The sequence below is a fragment of the Aristolochia californica genome, unplaced genomic scaffold (assembly GCF_029961685.1).
Source record: "Aristolochia californica isolate CCGP_79_NKW_82.1479 unplaced genomic scaffold, dmAriCali1.0.hap1 SCAF_8, whole genome shotgun sequence".
In the NCBI taxonomy this organism is placed as follows: domain Eukaryota; kingdom Viridiplantae; phylum Streptophyta; class Magnoliopsida; order Piperales; family Aristolochiaceae; genus Aristolochia; species Aristolochia californica.
In genome coordinates this window covers 2,579,145-2,595,297 of record NW_027182279.1, presented here as the reverse complement: position 1 = coordinate 2,595,297, position 16,153 = coordinate 2,579,145, and the positions used below count along the sequence as shown (strand labels likewise).

General features: G+C 37.4%; 1 protein-coding gene across 1 annotated transcript; it reads right to left on the bottom strand.

Annotated features, from left to right (window-relative positions):
- Positions 1-4,176: 4,176 nt before the first annotated feature.
- On the bottom strand, positions 4,177-16,153 carry LOC137939426 (probable nucleoredoxin 2). The gene is made up of 3 exons (XM_068784694.1): positions 15,925-16,153; positions 14,471-15,060; positions 4,177-5,083 (listed from the first exon to the last, which is right to left on the bottom strand). Exons 1-3 carry the CDS (start codon positions 16,151-16,153, stop codon positions 4,460-4,462), a joined length of 1,443 nt encoding a protein of 480 aa, XP_068640795.1. The 3' UTR covers positions 4,177-4,459.

The window sequence follows — 16,153 nt, the reverse complement described above, 5'->3', positions numbered from 1 at the left end:
GAATTGACATAAAACTACTTCACAGAAGTGGTATAAACAGGAGAGAAAAGGTGAGAGCGAGAGAAGGGAAGCAACTATTTTAAAAACAAGTTTCACAAACAGAGCATTGTAATCAATAAAGACGTCCTTGAAAGAATTTCTCTGGTTTTTGTCTTAAAATGTTGAAGGAAGAGTGGGTGGATTTGCCTGAAAACAGTGGGCAAAGATGTTGAGAAGACAATCTCATTTTTGAACAGCATTCTGATATTCCGACTTTTATAGTTCTACTTCAATCAACTTACAAACTTCTTTGTGAATGAGAAAAAATGCTTTCTCCATTGAAATTGGACAAGAAGAAAGAAGAGAGAAGAGTGTTCTAAATAGGAAATGGAAACAATGAGGGTCAGTACCTTGGTTGGGTGAACCGAAAGGGTGAAATCATCAGTGAGGCAGGTGGGTAATGGTTGAGATTTATGTGGGTAGGGGGTGGATTTCTCGAGCTAGCTGACATGGAAGATGGGATGAATTTTGGCATATGTGGCAAGGTGATGTGAAATTTTTATTACATCGGCTTTTATACCTCACAAGTATACGAATCGTTCATGTAATCTAGCGGTAAGCTAGGGTTATATCCACAGGGAGGACTGAATTTTATGTATTCTTCAGTCAACTAGCCTAACCAAATATGATGAATTAATCTGAACTAAACATTAATTATATCCTCAATTATCAAGAAATAATCTAATTAACTACTTGCACAACAGGAAACGTCAACTCTAGATTTTACCGTGATTCGTGCCTCTCGAGCGCCACGTAACCACGAATCCGGATTCTCAATCCTTGCGTCTAGCCCCTCTCGGGCGCCTAGAGTTAATGACAGAGATCGGATTACAATAGAATGCAAAGAATCAATTTTCTATTGTGATGATGCTAAAATTATCAACTCTGGATTTTACTGTAGTTCGTGCCTCTCTCGAGCGCCACGTAATCACAAATCCGATTTCTCAATCCTTGCGTCTAACTCCTTTGGCGCATAGAGTTAAAGACAGAAATCAGATTAAAATACCATAATCCAACCTAAATTACAATCCTACCCTAACTAACTAATTTAATCAAATATTCGGAAAATAAATATTCGATAAACATTAATTCTCAAATCAAATTTAATAAACATTCAAAACCTAAGTTCAAACTATAGGAAAATTAAATTAAAAAATGACGGATTACTCCCCTTCTCCTTCCTCTCGCTCGGGTAGCAAAGGCTCGTTCTTACGGGTGCTGCAATTTCCAAAAATTGATGGCTTCGGGTTGCATGAGTGAGTGGTCGGAGGTAGAGACGACATCGGCGAAGAAGGATAGAAACCCACGGATGGAGGTGATGCGGCGGACAACGGAATGGAGCCGAAGTCCTCTGACCGGCTCTCTCGAGTCTCGGTTGGAATCGAAATAGCTCCGAAAATTATCGGAAATGCGGAATCGGCGCCAAAGAAGCCCTCTCGGATCACCTCTTGGCCTAGCGAGCAGAAAATGGCAGCGTCGAACTCACCACGACAGAGACTCTCTCGAGCCCTCCTCAGGTCTGTTCTCGGTTGCTGGATGGTGATGGACGACGGTGACGAACAGCGTTCGGAGGGAGCCCTCTCGGGTCTGCCTTCCGAACGGTTGGCGGCTGGAGGGAGACTCTCTCGAGCTCTCCTCTCCTTTCGCCGACAGCTCCTCCCCGTTTCTCCCCCTCTAGTTCCCTTTCTTTCAAAACGATTTTTACCCTAAAAATCTCTCTCCCTTTCACTAATGGCATTTTGGTAAATATTTCCTTCTCCACCAAAATTCTCCTGAAATTCCATAAAAATCATTTCAGGAAGAAATAAACCCTAAAAGCAATGAAATATAATTCGGAAGAGAAAAATATGCAATATAGACAGTGATTCATGCCAAATTCAATAAATGCACATTTCATTTGAAATCGATAAATAATCACTTATAACACAATTATAAGGGTTATTTTATTATAATTAACCTAGTTCTCATGTCAGAATCTGGCATCTATCACAAGGTCTAATTTTCATTTGGTTTCCTTGAGGTTTTCTTTGTTGAGATTTCTTCCCTTAGGAAGAAATATAAGCTTACCTTCTCAATACATATTCTGTAATCTCTGTAATTACGTGATTTTTGTTAATCATTCAACTCTCCATGTATAGTTTGTAAAACGGCTATTTAAACCGACGATGTGAATGAAAAAATATGAAAGAAATTAAAGTCTATCTTAATTAGTCATTCAATAGAGTATTAAAAGTCACGGTATTTTATTATATAAAAATAATTTGATAGATTTAACTTTTATAAGATGGTTTTATTTAAATTTTTATTAATAAAATAAGATAGATTTTAGTGTAGTCTAAATTAATAAAATAATTATAAATAAAAATAAAAAGTATTAATTTAATTAATTGTAAAAAAAAAGAAAATAAAATGCCTAATCAAAGATTTTATTTTTATAATATCTAAATAATCACTCTTAAATTAGTAATATAATATAATACTTTGATAGATTAAACTTTTATAATATGGTTTTATTTAAACTTTTATTAATAAAAATAATTACAAAGTAAAATAAAAATATTTAATTTAATTAACTTAAAAATAAAAAATGAAATACCTAAATCTTGAAATTTGGCTTTAGAGGCTGAGAGGAGGCTTTGAGGAGGCTTTGAGGCAAGAGGATGAGAGGGGAACGGAGAAGAAAGGTGAGGGACATCGGCCCGAGAAAAGAGAAGACGCGGCGCAAGGCGTGAGGAAGGTGTCTAAGAGAGAGCTCTAGAGTTGGGCGGAGCATAGAGAGAGAGAGCGACTTGTTTTGCACTCAGGGTGAACCTTTTCGTCGCACCTAAAGTAGAGGCTACGATCGCGCCTCTCTTGTGCTTCTACCTCTAAGAGCCGGCGAAGGGTTGGGGTACGTCAAGGCGAAGCTGGCAGGATAGGAGCCGGCGGAGGTGCCATCGGGAAAGCTGTAGGGGTCAATACCTTTCCCCTTTCGGCCGCAGGGGTGATCCGGGACGAAGCTTGGATGATCGTCTCAGTGCTGCGTCCCAACCCTACCCACTTGGGCCCACCTTATTTACTCTCTCTAGCCCGAGCCAGCGCTAAGTTGAGCTCGTCGATCCGTTGTGACAGCTCCATAAGTTCAACGGGTTGACTCACAACTCGGCTTGAATTCCGGCTCTTAGTCCTGTGACTAACACCCCCATCAACACTTCGTCGGAGGCTTCCACTAGCGGCGTCGAGTGAAGCTTGAAGCGCTCCCGGAACTGTGTCTCCATTCTTTCTTGTCGGAGCTCTGGAAGGGATACGTACAACATCCCAAACCGTCACGACTTGAACCAGTGAGGACAGCCTCCCTGAACTGCTCCTAGCTCGCTATGGGAGCTCTGTGTTCCATTATTCGGAACCAATTTAGTGCTCGACCTCCCAAACAAACAACCGCCGCTTGGATCCGCTCTTCCTCTTCGACGTTGTTGACATAAAAGTATCACTCCGCCCGATGAAGTTAGCCGTATGTGTCGTCTCCAGTAAACACCGGTAAGTCCACGTGTCGTTGGCGGCTATGTTGGCTGACGATTCCCCTATTGGCAACTTCCCCTTCTCATTCCCTAACATCACATTTCATATAACTCCAAGAGCTCCTGTATGGCTCCAATGTCCGATTTCAGCTCTTCCATCCATGGGTCTATCAACTTCTTTGTAACAAGGTTTCACATATTGTTATTGGCATTCTGAAATATTGGACAATACCATTATTACTCATTACAAAAAAACCAAATATGTAGGGCAATATCAAATATAAACAAATTCAATGAGGTTTTTGATATTCAGAATGCAGGGGTTTTATATGAGCTTTTCCATTGAGCAGACAAAGTTGGGCTGAACCAGAAGACAGAAAAATGAAAAAGTTCAGTAAGACCAGGGACAGTCATTTTCAGAGTAAGTGGCAAAAATTGAACAATATAATCAATTGGACTTCCTTGAAAGAATTTCTCTGTTGCTCTACTTAACAATGCCTTAAATAGAGAAGGAAGAATTGGCAGAGATGTTCAATAGATAATCTACGTTTTTAATGACATTTTGATTTTCCAGTGTCTCGTGAGTTCCACTTCTATTTCGCCAACGAAGTTGGACAACAAATTGATTGAAAACTCCCTTTTCAACTAGATATGAGGGTCAATTAATATCACAGGCAGCAGCCAACCAAGCTTCAGTAGTTACATCAACTAAATGATCCTGAATACGTCTAATCTGTAGATCATTTGCAATAATACAAAGGAGAATGGAACCCATTCATATAATTTTCTTGCAGTTGATGCCACAAATGGAAATCTACCTTCTACTCCAGACATTTTCTACTATAGAGCCAGAAGGAAGCAATCAACCTGAAAAATACCACACACACACTCCCACAACTCCCACAAAAAGTTCTCCAGTGCTCTTAACTACCAGTATCATGCTTGTTCACTGCTTTCACACACCTGGGGTGGACCTCATACCCACACTCCAAGCACTGGTATGCCCACCCTGATCCTTGCTCGTCGCATGCGCAGCATATGAATGGCCCGCCGCCTGAACCCTGCGAGACCAGTGTCAGTTGGTGAGGATGACCCTGATGTGTCTCTGTCCTTGGAAAGCTCTTGGCTTCTTCCTCCATCTCTTTCTCAAGTGATTCCAGTTGTTCTTGAGTGAAAGGGTAAGCCTTCTCCAAATGCAGGTTTATAAGCATTCTTCCTTGCTTACTGAGAGTTTTCCCATCCGGACCAATGATCACTAAACATGGGATTCCTTGCACATCGAAGTACTTGGTGAGGGTCTTGATTGTAGGATCCCCAAAAGGCACAGCTAGCCATGGCATGGTGGAGAAGTATGAAGTGAATAATGATTGGTCGTGATCACTCGACACGAGGACGATCTCAAAATCTTTGTCTTGCTGGTTTACAAGGCTTTGTTTTATGTTGTTGTAGACTCTGATCAATTTGGGAGTGAATTTCAGGCAGGGCAGGCACCACTGAGCAGAGAAGTAGAGTCCCACTGTTTTCCCTACTAAAGAAGCAACTGTTGCCTGCCAAAGCTTTAACACTACATGAGATACAAACAAAAATATAAACTAAACACATAATAACAGATTAAAAAAGCAAACTCCACAGGTAGTCTGTGTTCCTCTTAAGCACTGCCCAACTCATGCATGAGCTCTACCTTTGGCCCAACTGCCCTTTAGTTCTATGTTGGATGCTTCAGGCAAACTCGTGCCTCACAACCTATCTAGATTAAGATGAGGAACAAACACTAGGACACATATCTTAACCAAGTTTTTTTTTTAAATTTTTAGAAGATTCCATAGTTTGTTTATAAGAGCCAAAGTGAAGGTTCATTCCAATGTCATTTACTTGTCCTAGAGAATATAGTTTTTACCTTGACATACCACAAATAATATTGAAAAAGAATGTGATTTGTCTGAGGTAAATTTACTAAAATATGTTAGAACATATGGAAAGCTTGAGCGGACTGTTTATGAATAAAACTAAAAAAATACCTCAAAAGGTGGAATTGCATTTTTTCCAAGAAACTGTTCAAAAGAAATGATGTAGGATGATGCCATTCACCATCTCAACCACAAATTTAAGTAAAAAGTTAAGAGTGCCCTTTTTTTTTTTGTATGATGCTTCCTATCTACACACACTTAACACAAAAATATTTTAAAAAAGAGAATCACCCCAGAACGAGCTTTCATTTTCATTATTAAAAAGACAAATCACCACAGAATGAACTTTCATTTTCACTTTTCATCTTTATCTATACACTAACCTTATCCCTCTCTCACCCTTTTTATGTTAGCATATGTAAATAAAATAGTGAAGACACTAGACTTTTTTATGTTAAATCTAAAGTTGTGATAAAGAATAACACCACATGACTAGAATATACATGTTGAAAAACAAGTATAAGGGCTTTTTGGTTATTTTACCTTATCTTTATTTATGTCTTCATGTAATCTTGTTTTGTATGTCCAACTACATCTACGGACCAAGTTACTTGTAAAGAGGAGACAGAGAATAGGAGATATAGAGAGATTAGGGTTTACACTTAAGGGCACTTTTGTAATTGTATCAAACTTATAAATAGAGGTTGGGAGACATGCAAATCGCCCAACGCAGACTAGTTTCTCACTTTCTCTCGTCTCCACTTTTTCTCCCTCTCATTCTCTCTCTTCAACTTTCACTCTTCTTAACTTTTTCATGGTATCATAGCAATAGATCGCATCTAGTAAGACTTTTTGTCAAATTTTCATCTTTTTTAAGCAAATGTCTATTTAAATGAAGGATCTATATCTAGTTTTTAGGTTACTGGTTAGTAAAAAACTATTTTTTCTCTTCTTCTCTCTACCATAACCCTAGGGTTACTGGTTCTTATGTTCTAAGAACAGATTCTAATGTTCTAAATTGCCCAAAAGAGTTTTTTTATGTTGATCTTGAGATGTACACCAACTTCCAAACCTGTCAATGCTGACATCATCTACAACATCTGCTAACGTCAGCCCTAGTGCTTCTCTCAATGCACTGTATCTTCTGGAATTTGATCCCTATGATGGATTTTTGGATCTCTTGACATGCGCACATCATCTATGGTCTGAGTCAATTCTTCGAGGTCTATATCATTTTTTGAATCTTCTAGGTCTGAGTCAGTCCCTCCTGTACTTTTGTACCTAGTCCTATTATTCCTATTCCAGTTGATGAATGTGTTCAACCTTCACGTGATGCTCCTACTGAGAAACCACAATAGGTATATCAGTGCCGACAGCAACCATCCCATCCTACTCCAGACCCCCCACTCCGACCAAACCATGATTCTTTTATCATCTCCAGATCCTAAGGTAAGTGATCTCCGCCTTCCTATCACTCTTTGAAAAGGTGTTCGTAAAGGTACTCATCACCTCACTTTGTTTCTTTTGATTCTTTGTCAGATAAATATCATAAGTTTGCTCTGTCCATCTCCACTAGTACTATTCATTCTTCAATGCAGAATGTGCAGTTGACTCGTCATTGGAAGAAAGTCGTGGATGTTAAGATGGAACCACTAATTGATAAGAGGACTTGGGAGTCATGTGATTTACCACTAGGTGTTGTAGTACTTGATTGTTAGAGGGTCTATACGATTATATATAGACAACTCTGATAGATCTGTTGAACGATATAAGACTCGTCTTGTTGCCTAAGGATATAGTCGAACCTTTGGTGTTGTATGTTTTTTAGACTTTTTTCTTCCATTGCCCGCTTGTCGTTTGTTTGCATACTTGTCGTTTGTTTGCATACTTATTTAAACTACAGTCCATCAAAGTTGGTCACTGTTTCAACTGGATATTAAAAATGTCTTTTTATATGGTGATCTTGAGGAGGAAGTCTATATGGAACAACCTCTAGGATATGTTGTTCGGGGGGACACATAAGATATGTCGACTCAAAAAAGCCCTTTATGGCTTAAAACAAAGTCCATGAACATGGTTAGAGAAATTTAATCAGGTGATTATATCCATGGGATTTCATAGAAGTCACTATGATCATTCATTGTTTATTATGAAACGATCATCTTATTGGTGTATGTAGATGAAAGATTTACTCTTCCATCAAGCTTTGGGGGTTTGATGGGAAGAGTAACTTTAACTTTGTCTACTAAAATATCCAGATGAAGGTAATTTTTTAGTACCAAGAGCTTCTAGAAATTATCAAAAATGGATGTTAAGATATAAAATATTTATATTTCTAAAGGTAATGCCAAAGAATAGAAAGGAAAACAACAAAGCTTTTTTCTTCGTAGATTCAAACTTTTATAAAGATGGCCTTTATGTAAACAACATAATAAGAGTGTAGGGTAGAAAAGATACTAGAAGAGATATTTTCGGTGCAATGCAAAAGTGTACTCTCTTTATTGATTGATATCTTGAGCAATTCATACTACATATAATTTGTAGACTGATTCTTGAGCAATTCTGATTGACATAACCAAGACTGTTTCTTTTTTGTCAATTCTTCTCGACTTAGTTAATTAGAACTCTAACAGCCTCCACCAAATAAAATTTAACATGACAAATATCTTCTAAAACTTAAGGAAAATATTGGTCTTAAACGGCTAAGTGCAGATATCAACAATATTATCCTCAATCCTACATGAACGAAGCAAACATAATAGGCATAAAGTTTCACTATCTCAAAGATTTAGTGAAAGAAGAAGATATCATGCTTGAGTTTTTCAAGACTAAAGAACAAGTTGCTAACATCTTCATTATGCTGTTGGAAATCAATATTTTCCTTAAGTTTAATACATGTTGGTATGACAAACTTAGTTCCAGGGTAGTTGTTGAAATCTGAATTAAACTATAATTTAATGATAATCATTAGAATCTTAATTAAACTAAGCAGAGAAATGTTGTCAAGAAATAAACAATCTTGGTTCAATGTATCTAATATCTAGTTTAATCCCATATAAAATTGAGAGAAAAATTACTCAAATAGCAATCTATAAATTATAAGTTGCATTAACCATTACAAATCAATTGACAGTGAAAGTATATTTGTGTTTCGCTAAAAAAATCACTCTTTTTTTCTTCCTCTCACGGTTATTTCATTTTCTAACAATTACTGAAGGGCCAAAATATTACTTGCATGGGGATTTTTTATTTATTTTGTTGGCCACATGAGTGTAAAACATAATTTTTATGATATAACAACGATATTAGATATTTGTATAATTTTTAGTTGTGTATATATACATAAATTTTTATAATTGCATATTCTAGGGGTGTCTAGGTGATTAACCCAAGAAAATAATGTATATGTAAAAACCAAGATTTGGGTGAAGGAATAGGAGACAATTGAGAGAAAAAAAGAGAAGGAGAAGAGGAACTTTTTGCAGAGCCTAAATGATTGTTGGGAACTGTACACGAATTCCCAGACTCCTTAAATAAGTATTTTGAGTTACAAATTATAAAAGTGCCCCTATACCCTTTATAAACCTTAATCTCCTTATATCTCCCTAACTATACATCCTATGTACATGAAAATTTAACCACTGATATAATTTAACATGCAAAATAAGATTAATAAAGAAAATTACCCATTGACGTGGTAAAATGACCAAAATATTCCTGAATATATTTTCTAACACACCCCTACAAGCTGAAGCATATATATCTAGGAGTCTCAGCTTGTTGGAAAATGATAAACTCTCGCTTGCCGAAGGCCTTAATAAAGACATCTGCCAACTGATCTCCAGATCGAACAAATGGAGTAACTACCTCCTTTTTCATCACCGCATCTTGAATGAAGTGGCAATCCACTTATATATGTTTAGTCCTTCATGGAAAACTAGGTTACATGCAATAAAAATTACAGCTTAATTATCACAAAACGTGCTCATTCTGGTTGAACCCAATGCTCGTGAGACTGACCTAAACCCAAATCAACTCGCTTACTATGTGATCCTTCACCCTATATTCAGCTTTTGCACGGGCTACAACATTTTGCTTTTTGTTTCTTTAGCAAACCAAATTTCCTCCTAGGAAGACACAATATCCAAAGGTTGATTTTCTGTCCAGTTTGAACATGCATAATCTACATCAAAGAAAGTCTTTATCTTCATATGATTGTTAGGTCTAAAGAAAAGACCTTTTCCTGGTGTTCCTTTCAAATACCTCAAAATTCTTTGTGCAGCTTGTAAGTGTACTTTCCAAGGACGTTCCATAAATAGGGTCACCACACTTGTACAAAAGAAATATCAGGTCTAATAGCTATTACATAAATAAACTTTCCCACTAACCTCCGCTACTATGTTCTATAATTTAATTCATCACTCTGCTTATCATGGAGATCATGTCCCACTTCCATTGGGATATTAGTTGGCTTGGTTCCCAATAGACTATACTCTTGAAGCATATTTGTGACATACTTCAGTTGTGTCATCACAACACCTTCTTTACTTTTCATCACTTCAATGCCCAGGAAGTACTTCAATGGTTTTGAGTCTTTAATTTGAACAAGTGCAAACAAAAAAGACTTGGTATCCTCTATACCAGAAATATCACTCCCAAATAATATAATGTCATCCACATAAACCAAAAGAACCACAATTCCAGAGCACCTTTTCATAAAAAACAAGGAGTGATCACAACGACTCCTCAAAAACCCCATAAATACGATAACTTGGCTGAATTTTTCAAACCAAGCACGTGGACTCCACTTCAGCCCATATATTGCCTTCTTAAGTCTACAAATTTTATGTGTCTCCCCCCGAGCAACATGTCCTGGAGGTTGCTCCATATATACCTCTTCTTTTAGATCACCACATAAGAAGGCGTTTTTAATGTCCAATTGACGTAGGGACCACCCATGAGTCACTACAACTGAGAGCAAAATAAGAATAGATGACTAACGAGCAACATGTGAAAAGGTTTCAAACACATCAATACCAAAGGTTTGCCCCTCCACAACCAACCAAGCTTTATACTGCTCAATAGGTCCCATTTACATTATACTTAATATTATAAACCAAGTGACAACCAACAACTTTGGCCCCAGATGGTAGATCACACAGTTGCCAAGTGTCCCGATCTATCAACGCATCCATTTCAATATCCACAGTTTGCTTCCAATGAGGAGACGAGAAAGCCTCCAATACTAAATAAGGGATAGTGCAAATAGAAATGGACAGAGCAAACTTTTTATAGGAGTCAAATAAGGAATAAAAAGACACAAACTGAAATAACGGATATCGCATACCTCTCTACCTTTCCTGACTCCCTTCTTGAGGGCAATAGGAATATGTAAATCATTACCACCAGGATCATGAGAGTAAGTAGAGTCATGGTATGGTGAGAGAGTCTGTGGTGATACTTCTTTCTAGCGTTTATATACCTTTAATGGTTTCTCTACAGTGACAACTTGTGACGGTCCAACGAGCTCATCAACTGGTATAGGGATAACTGGTTCCAGTTCAGATGAGACAACAGGATCATAAGGTAAAGACACAGAATAAAAAAATGGTACATCCACAAAGAAAGTAACATCAGTAGATATAAATGTTTTTCTAGTGGACAAGCAAACATATTTGTACCCCTTCTATGTACGAGCATACCAAAAATACACACTGAACTGCTTGGGGAGATGGCTTATCCCTGGAAGACCCAAATACGTGAGCAAAATAGACACATCCAAACACACGAAGAGAAATAGCAAATAATGGCGCCAACGCCAAAAGAACCTGCATAGGGATTTTTCCTTGCAACACAGACAAAGGCATTCTATTAACCAAGAAGCAGGTTGTAGGAATAGCATCGCCCCATTAAGACTTGGACACATGCATATGTATCATCATTGTCCTAGCTACCACCAGTAAATGGCGATTCTTATGTTCAGTGATGCTATTTTGCTGAGGTGTAATGACACATGATGTCTGATGAATAATTCCATGTTCTTGACAAAAGACCTGAAATTTATGACTCGTGAACTCGAGGCTATTATCAGTATGCAAGACACAAAGCGAAGCAACAAACTGATTTTTTTATTTCATCGAAGAAAATTTTTAATACATCAAAGGTCTCATATTTTTCCTTAAAAAAATAAATCCAGGTAAGCCTACTAAAATCATTGTCAAATAAAATAAATTACCTATGACTAAATTGATTAGTCATAGGACACGGAGTCCAGATGTACGAGTGTACAATCTCCAATAGATGGATAATTTTATAAAATGAGATTGGAAACGAATTTCTGTTATGTTTGTCCGGTTGACACGACTCGCATTGAAAAAAAGAACTCGAAGTAAGGTCTGGAAAGACTTGAGTCAGTTTTGTTGCAAACGGATGACCTAAAGTAGGAATTTCATCTGAAACTAACACTTAGGCTTTAATAGCATCAAATTCAGCACCTAAACCATCCAAGAATTTTGCAACAAGAAGCTGATTTTGCTGTTTTCTCAACTCATTCTCATCCCTGGTAAACGGATTATATACATTGATCTCATGCCATATGCCGATGAATGCACTACAATATTCTATAATAGTTCAATTTCCTCTTTTCGACCCAAAAAAATCTGTTTACAGCTCATAAACTTGAGAGAGATTACTCTTTTGTGCATATAAAGATTCTAAAGATAGTCACATAGTCTTTGTTGTCTCACAATTCATCACTTATTTTCTAAGAGTAGAATCAATACTATTGACAATCCAGGTTATAGCCTGACTGTCCTTTACCTCCCAATCATCATTTGGAGGCACTGGGGATCATATCAAATAAACTCCAACGTCTTTCTACCCTTAGGATACATTTTGACACACTTAGCCCAATTAAGATAATTAGGCTCGGTCAACTTTCCGAAGTAATCATGATAGTATCATTTCCATCAAACTCATAATTTCCTCAAGCCAAGGTATAAACTTCTCGTCTCAGCCATAATATTAATATATGCTCACAAAATAACAATTTTAAGCTTCTAGACAATTTTCAAAATTTTCACACAAGGTGGGCCCCACTCACAAAATTAAGGTTAGGGCACAGGGATAGGATATGGCACTTCAATAATCCAATAACCAGCAATTCACAGCTATTTCAACCCATGTCATGCAAAAATAGTAGCAACTAGGGCTGAGATCATCAACTAAGTGATGATGTCGACATGCAACGCTAGGTTGGGTAACATTGATCTCAAAAAACCCAATTAGGGCAATCAAAATGTAAAAAATCCTTCAATAATTCATAAGGACAAGTAACCCTAAGATTATGGCAGAGAAAGAAAGAAACAATCTTAACTTTGATTAACCAATATAAAAAACCTGTAATTTTTTTCCTTCCAACAGGCCATCCTCTTAAAAAAATGGCAAGAATCTATAACAGAGTGCTCCCAACAATGATATACTGTTTTGATACCATGTAAAAAACAATATTTGAGTGAAAGAAAAAGAGAAAACTGAGCGAAAAAGGAGAAGGGTGAAGAGGAACATTTTGAAGAGCCTGAATGGCTTCAATTGGGCAGGAATTCCCAAACTCCTTAAATAAGTGCTTTGTGTTAAAATTACAAAAAAAACCCATATATACTGAATAAACATTAATCTCCTTATCTCCCATACTACACATCCTATGTACATAAAAATTTAACCACTAATATAGTTTAACACGCAGAATAAAATTACATTAAAAAATTAACCACTGACAACGTAAAATGACCAAAATACCCCGGGGTAAAATGACCAAAATATTCTTGGAAGTATTTTCTAACAGTAAAAAAAAACAATGATTTTTTTCTATTATCTCCCTCCAAAGACGTTCATGGCTTGTTAATCCAACTAATCAAGAAATTTCATAAGAAGGAAAAGTTAAATGTAGAATATGTTAGATAGACAAAGTAAGATACGGCAAAAATAATTTCTTTTACCAAAAAAAAGCTAATAAATATATAAAAAAAGACTAAAAATCAAAAGAAGAAAAAAAGAATTGCTACCCAAAGGAGTAGAACAACACATAATTTATTAGACAAAGGAAAGTGTCATTTTTATAGTGCTAATTATTTTTTAATATTACGAAATACCAATATACTACTAAGATTGGTGAGTGCCTACATGTCTTTGCAAGATAATTAAAAAATTAAACTAAAAATAATCAATTAACTATAATAATCATGACATAAATAAGAGATAAACTACCCACATAAAGCCTATTTAAGATAATTGTAATTTCACACAACTAATATGACAACTACCTAATAACTATGTTTAGAATATACATTTATTAGTGGGTCCATAGTGTACCCTCATTGAATGATATCCCATGAATCCACCTAATAAAAAAAGTCATAATATAAGGTAATTTTATCTCTTTTCATGCTCATATCTAGGTTTAACTAGAGAAAATTGACAACCTTAGTTTCACAACAATTACTACAAAATTCCATGGATGGAAGTGTCTCATATGAACTTCAAAGAATATATTAGGAACTCACACGGTTAATCCAATACGAAAGCCATTTGGTATGTGAAACGGCTATCTCAACCATCGGATCATGATCAGACGGCTGAGATATGGCTTTTCGTATCGAATCGGCCCTCTAGTAACTCGATCCTATCTCTAAAGAAGATGATTTCCAAATCAAAGAATCCGTCTTCATGGAAACAACAATTGAGCTACATCTTGTATCTATGATTACAAATTATTATTTTTTTCATCAAAAATCAATATTATAAGAATCAACCAATCTATGTTTCTCACGTCTTCTCAAGAGAAGGATTTCCTGATTGTTAATAGCAGCTTCTTTCTCCAAGAAAACTAAATAACTAATACCCGACAGAGATTAAAATGCCGTCATTTAGAAAGGAAAAGTTAATCTCAAGTCATAATCATGCATGAATCAATCAAATCTTTCGGCAGGAATAACAGTAAATGAGTTCAAATAATCAGCAGTGACTAACCTGCTTAAGGGATGAATTGGCCAATAGATCGTCCCTGGAATGATTCGTCAAGAGATTGACAAGGGTCTGTCTCTCATGCTTATCTTTCTCTTCATCTTCCAACTGTTTCAGTTTCTCCTTCGTAAAGGGAAATGCTCGGGCGCCGTACCGATAGATAAGGTCGACTCCGTCGTATCGTACCCACGCATCTTCTTCGTCCCCAGGTTGCAGAATGATCAATGAAGGTATTCCTTCGATATCGTACGTCCGGTTCAAGTTCTTCTTCAGATCCAAGTTGGAGAAGGGTATCGCCAGCCACGGCATGGTGGTACGGTAGCTATCGAAGGCTTCCAAATCCTCGTCGGCAGACACGAAGACGATCTCGAACGGAGTTCCCCTTTCATTCAGGTGCGTGTAGACGCTGGCGAGCACCTGTGTGAATTGTTGACATTTTGGGTACCAATTGGCCGAGAAATAGAGTCCCACCACCTTACCTTCCAGTGCCGAAACGTCCACCTGCAAGCAAGTCGACAAGGTAATCGACAGATTTGCGTCTGCAATTACGAATGTCCACCATGGATGGACTTTCAGAACTTCCACTCCATGAAAGCCTTAATAATCTTATTGGACTGTCAACCATATTATTTGATAAGTTTCTTAACATTTTACAGAAGCCATCGACATTCGTAATCAGTTAATTTCCTTTAAATCCAAAATCCTACATGCTTAGCATCTCCATTTGCAAGTTATCGCAGAACTTATTAACATAAAATATACCCGTTGATCGATATCATCAACTCAACGTCATTTAAGATTGTCAGATTAACAGTTTTTTGTTTCTTTTCTTGGAATCGGAATGAGTGATTAAATCTGAAACTATGTTTAAAAATCATAAAAGATTGTCAGCTTAAGGTAACCCACCGCTGCATTAATAGGCTGGATGTATACGATCGGAATCGAACCTTTAAAGCATCCTAGCGTTTAAACTCCGGAGGTTAGTAGCAGACTGAAACCAGTAACCATTTTCTTCTCTTTCGCATTTGGACAGATTTTGTACTCTTAATCACCTCTTAATACTGGTAAGAGTTACGACACAGACATGGAAAAAAACGGTAGTTCAGACTGCAGAGACTCAGAGAAGTCAGGAATCTCAGCCAGGACTCAGGTCTCTGAAGGCGGGACCGTCAGATGCCGGCCATCAGTCTCGCTTACCGAAGGTCACTTGTCAGAATCGGTTATCGGCGAAAAAACCGGCACGTCCGTCTCAAAGTACGTGCAGGTAACGGAGAAGAGAAAACGGAGGAGACTGAAACTGGGTAGTATGGAGAAAAACAGTAGCAGCCTCTAAATAGCGCCGGAGGTACGATCCTAGCCGGCGACTTGTCGCATATCGTCGCGGAAAGCGGTCAAGTACATTCATTGTTGTCAGTGGTGGCTAACGGTGTCTGTGTGTGCAGTCACTGGCTAGTGGGTACCACCACCAACCTCAGGAACTTCCATTGGCGAGGCAGAAGAATGAAAAAACAGGAGAGAGAATGAGAGGAAAGAGAGAGAGACCTGGTTTCCAGGAGAAGAAACAAGAAATAATCTATCTTTAGAAGCGAGAAGGGGCGAAAATCTGCTCCCGGGAAGCTTATCATTAGCGTCGTAGAAAACCCAGAAATCTTCATCACCGATCTTCTTGTTCACAGTGGCCACGGCCAT